General features: G+C 45.0%; 1 protein-coding gene across 2 annotated transcripts in view; it reads right to left on the reverse strand.

Moving 5' to 3' along the window:
* Positions 1–960: 960 nt before the first annotated feature.
* LOC102192266 (dynamin-1-like) overlaps positions 961–4,596 on the reverse strand; it is a 25,289-nt gene continuing 21,653 nt past the window's right edge. Inside the window, exons 23-24 of one of the 2 annotated variants that reach the window (XM_005749195.2) lie at positions 4,092–4,127; positions 3,003–3,065 (exon numbers count right to left, since the gene is read on the reverse strand). In XM_005749195.2, the coding sequence (XP_005749252.1) occupies positions 4,106–4,127 (22 nt within the window). In that variant the 3' untranslated portion in view covers positions 3,003–3,065; positions 4,092–4,105. Of the gene's footprint in view, positions 3,066–4,091; positions 4,128–4,596 lie in introns of both variants that reach the window. The other variant, XM_005749192.2, reaches the window with a different exon arrangement.

The raw sequence follows: 4,596 nt of genomic DNA on the forward strand, positions 1-4,596 counted from the left end.
ATATAAATAACTGCAACTTGAATCTTTACTGAAGCTCAGTGTTTGACACAGAGTTCATGTTCACTGCTGTAATAACTAATAATGATTAATATACTAACTATAATATTGGCCATATTATATTTACATTACCACAGTGAGATGATTTTAGTCTCATGAACAACATCAGCTAATTGTTATTTCCTAGCTAATCTTATATGACTGTTCAGTACAGAAATGAAACCCAACAATCATGTTTCACAGTCCTGTGGTCTCAGATACTCAACTAATCACACAAAGCTCGTGTAAAACAAACAAACAAATGCACAAAAAATTTTCTCCGTCATTTCTGTCACACAAAGCTGTATGAAACGTTTCCAGCGGTTAGTATCATGGTTGCTAGGCAACCTGAGCAGCGTGATGGAGGCTAGACCATCCCATTTCACTTCTGGCTTTAGCAGTCTTTGAGTACGTGACCGTTGTGGACTCTGAGGCTGCAGACCCTGAATTGGGACACAGCCTCATTGATCTGTAGTTCACGGTAGAGGAAATGTAAACATTTTGAATTTATGGTTTACCAGGAGACAATGATAGTCCACATGACTAAATGTCTGAATTGAGCCAATTATATTTCAGATACAGTGATACAGACTGTGGATGCACAACTGTCATAGGTCATTATTAGACCCCTCAAAAATGTGATTAACTGACGTTAGCTTCCTAACACAACTCATAGCTTCATAGCAACTTAGCTAGGATGAATTAGAGACAGAGCGAGAAAGAGAAACATATCAAGTAGAAAACCCCATATCAAGAGGTCATGTGACATGTCATGTGACTGATGATGGTGTCAGGAGGTGAGTGGGTAACAAAGAGTCAAAGTCATCTTCATTCACACAAACTTTATTCATATCTGTTTGGGCCCTGATCACATGACACTAATACACAACAGATCTACACACACACACTCTCTTTTGTACACACACACACACACACACACTACAGTGTTGGCCGCTGCATATTTAGTTTAGCTTTTTGCTCACATATATATGGTACATTTCTATATCGTCATATTCGCTGCACATAGATTCATATTGAGAGCATACACAGGTAACTATGCACAAGCACAGGTGTGGGAGGGGCCGAGGTGCGTGGAGTGTGCCGCTGCAGAGCAAAGTGCAACACTTTACTGATTGATAAACTCATACGACAAGCATGCAGACGTTAATGTAGACAACGACGACACGGCACAGCTAATGCCCCGCGGCGGTGGCGGCGCTGAACGCTGCTTAACTAACTCTACAAAATCACCACAACATGAAGAACAAACACAACACAGTGAGGAGATCAGCTGGTACATCCAAAAAGGAAACACGATCGCTTGACACTTTGCTCGCATGAGCAGCACAAAACCAACCCCACCGCCAGAGAAACCGGGCCACCTCCACAAACATTATCTCCTCATCGCTTCAGTCACAGTTTCCTCTGATCTTCACATCAGAGGAAGCTCACGGTAAACCAATGAGGAAATGAAGAAGAACAAAAAACATGTCAACCCTGCTGGCGTTAGATGAAGAGGTAGAACCAGCTGGAACCAGGAAAGGGAAGGAGGAACCACAACGATCCATTTGGAACCAGCTGGTAGCTTCGTGGTCCATGCAATAGCTACACTGGACAAACATTTGTGGAACAGATGTAGATCAGAGGTAAGACGGGATGGTTAGCTGAAGGTGGGTGAGCTCAGCGAGCACTGTGCTGCTTTTCAATCTTTTCTCTCTCTGATTTAGATGTGATAACAGCTCTCTACCTCTAACAGCCCGATTACTATGTGAAGGGTTCAGGATATCGGACCGAATTTGACCTTTAACGGAAACCGCATCAGCAGGATTTGATTTGTGGAGGGATTAAATTTGACCTTAAGCTACCTTTATTCTAGCTAACTCACAGCTAACTATCCCACCTTAAAGACGGTATAAAAGATGGACATAGCTTCTGGGTCTGAAACGTGACACACTAAAGCTGCAATCTTTGTAATGGCCACCAGGGGGCATTAACTGTGGTAGACTTGCCAGTCCCACAGAAGTCTGAAAAACCACCCTGGCCGTGACCTCTGTTAACACTTCCTGGTGAGTTTTTGGTCCCTGCTGCTCGTCTCAGTTCGAACCCAATAACAGATCGAGTCAATTTCAAACATTTTGATCGTTGTATGTTTCTGAAAAACTCATTGGGCCTCTTGGCTCCACCCCTCAATCGTCACACATGTGTCAACACACTGAGATGGCCATGGTGAGAGAAGCTCGTCTCATGGCTTCATACTGGCATTCAAAAATATAAAACATCACGGCAGCTACGTCCATCTGTTACACCGTCTTTGCTGAACCGCTCATAAAGTCTGAGCACAGACTGATTGAGTCCCTGGATCCAGCTGAGAGGTCACAGCCCATCTCTGGAAACATCTGGATTCAGTACTGTCCATAACTTTGACAGTTACAAACGCACAAACTGAGCCAGTTACATGACCGTTCACGAGGCCTGTGTACAGCTGGTTTCAGCCTATGTTTGTGCTTAGAGGATGGTGCATGGTGATCCACACATGTCACATGTTCAGTGCAGCTACAGGTGGAAGGACAGACGCCAGCAGAAACAAACGTGGAATTTCAGCAGAGTAAAATAAATAATACAATAAATAGATAAATACACAAGTTAAAACTGTAAACTTTACACTGTAAAGAAACGGCACCATGGATCAGAACAGGAAGTGAACATGAAGATGATCTCAGCCGGGACATTCAGAGCAGAGACCTCCTCCTCGCCTCGTCTCCTCCGGAGTCGTCTACAGTACTGACCGACCTGCTGAGGTCACATGTTTCTGTCTGCGGCATGACCGAACGTCATATTTACACACAATGTATTGCTGATCAGCTGCTATACAGTCAGAATAAGTGCTGATAATAATCAATATGTTTATTACTAGGAAGGTTCACAGTAACACAGCTTCAGTGAGACACAAACACACACTCCGTTCAGCTTAACCCTCAATCGAAGACTGGGGACTCTCTCCGTGGGCGGGGCTACCTTTACTGGGACGACTGGGAAAAAAATGACAGAAAACAAAAGAGGAAAAGAGTAAATGAGGAGAAAGGCCAACTGGTACAGGGGTCAGAGGTCACATGAGTACAAACAGAACTGGCTAGAACCAGCAGTGATCCTCATGATCACGGTAGATCTTGATGGAACCAGATGGTACCAATAAGCAGGGCGTTCGGTGAGCAGCTTATACATTTAAACCAGTTAGAAGATCCAACAGACTAGAACCAGCAGAAACTTGTTAGATGTAAAGAAACCAGTTGCTGAAACTTACCGGAGCCAACCAGAACTGGCTAAAACAGCTGGTACTAGCATGTTGGGCAACCAGTCTGTTCAAACCAACCAGCCAGGTCTACGTCAGGGCTGGATTTCTCAAGAACCAGTTGGTACCGGTATATCGGAAAAACAACTGGCAGGAACCAGTGAAACCAGTAGATGGACCCAAACAAGGAGCAGGTTTGGAAAGCAGTCCATTCAAATATGGCTGAGTTAGAACTACTGTGAACCACTGAAGCCGAGTTTAAAACAAAAACCATCAGGACCCGCTCGGATCATCCTGCTGGTACCAGTAACCCATCCATCAATATCAAGCTGGAATTAGAACCAGTTAGAACCAGTTTAAGCAGGCTGGAATAAGTCTGAGGTTTGAACCAGTCAGAGCTGGTCTGGTGCAGCATGTGACCAAAGGGAAATCTGAGTAAAGTGTCCATGCTGTGAAACCACATATGGAGCACTGATGGAACGGCCGTTTCACATGGGTCACGTGTTTCGTATGCTTGTGTGTGTGACTGTCAGGGGGCGGAGTCAGAGGCTGGTCTGGATGGTCGGGATGGAGATGCAGGAGCCCTCCGACTGGAGACAGACAGACAGACAGAGAGACAGACAGTCAGTCACGGGCCGATGGAGCTGGTAGTCACACTGATGCTAGGAAAATGGGCGGTACCACATGGTGAGCGCAACAGTTTGATTGGGCGATGAGACAAACACACAGGGTGGAAACAGTGACATCACACAGACATCTGACGTACCATTGGTGAACTCCTCACTGGTCACTGATAGAGATTCTGAAAGAATAACCAAATATGGTCAACATGAGGGAGGCGGAGCTACCTGCTCTGACGCTGAGAGATTCCTCCCAAACACTGAAGGTTTGTGAGTATGTTTCAACATTTCTGCATAAATCTGATCAAATTTTCTAAAAGTCCAAACATAGAACCAAACAGTGGTGACTATCACTCATTCACTAAACTGATCCAACATGAGTGAGACTCCCGCGTCCTGTACTGGACTGCTAACACGTCCTATTTCAGCCACACATGCTCTGTGGGTATCAGTGAGGACCAGAACTAGCTGGAACCGTTACGATCCCTCTGGCAGGGGCAGCTCAGACATTATTCAGTCTGTTGCAGCCGGATGATTATGTTAGTTTAAATGAATCAACACCCCCGAGTCATTCTAACTACCAGAAACCTCGAAGCACAGGCCGAGGGGGAGGTGTGGCAGCAATTTTTCACACCAGCCTATTAATCAACC

The sequence above is a fragment of the Pundamilia nyererei genome, unplaced genomic scaffold (assembly GCF_000239375.1).
Source record: "Pundamilia nyererei isolate P.nyererei 1_Seehausen unplaced genomic scaffold, PunNye1.0 scaffold00238, whole genome shotgun sequence".
Lineage (NCBI taxonomy): Eukaryota > Metazoa > Chordata > Actinopteri > Cichliformes > Cichlidae > Pundamilia > Pundamilia nyererei.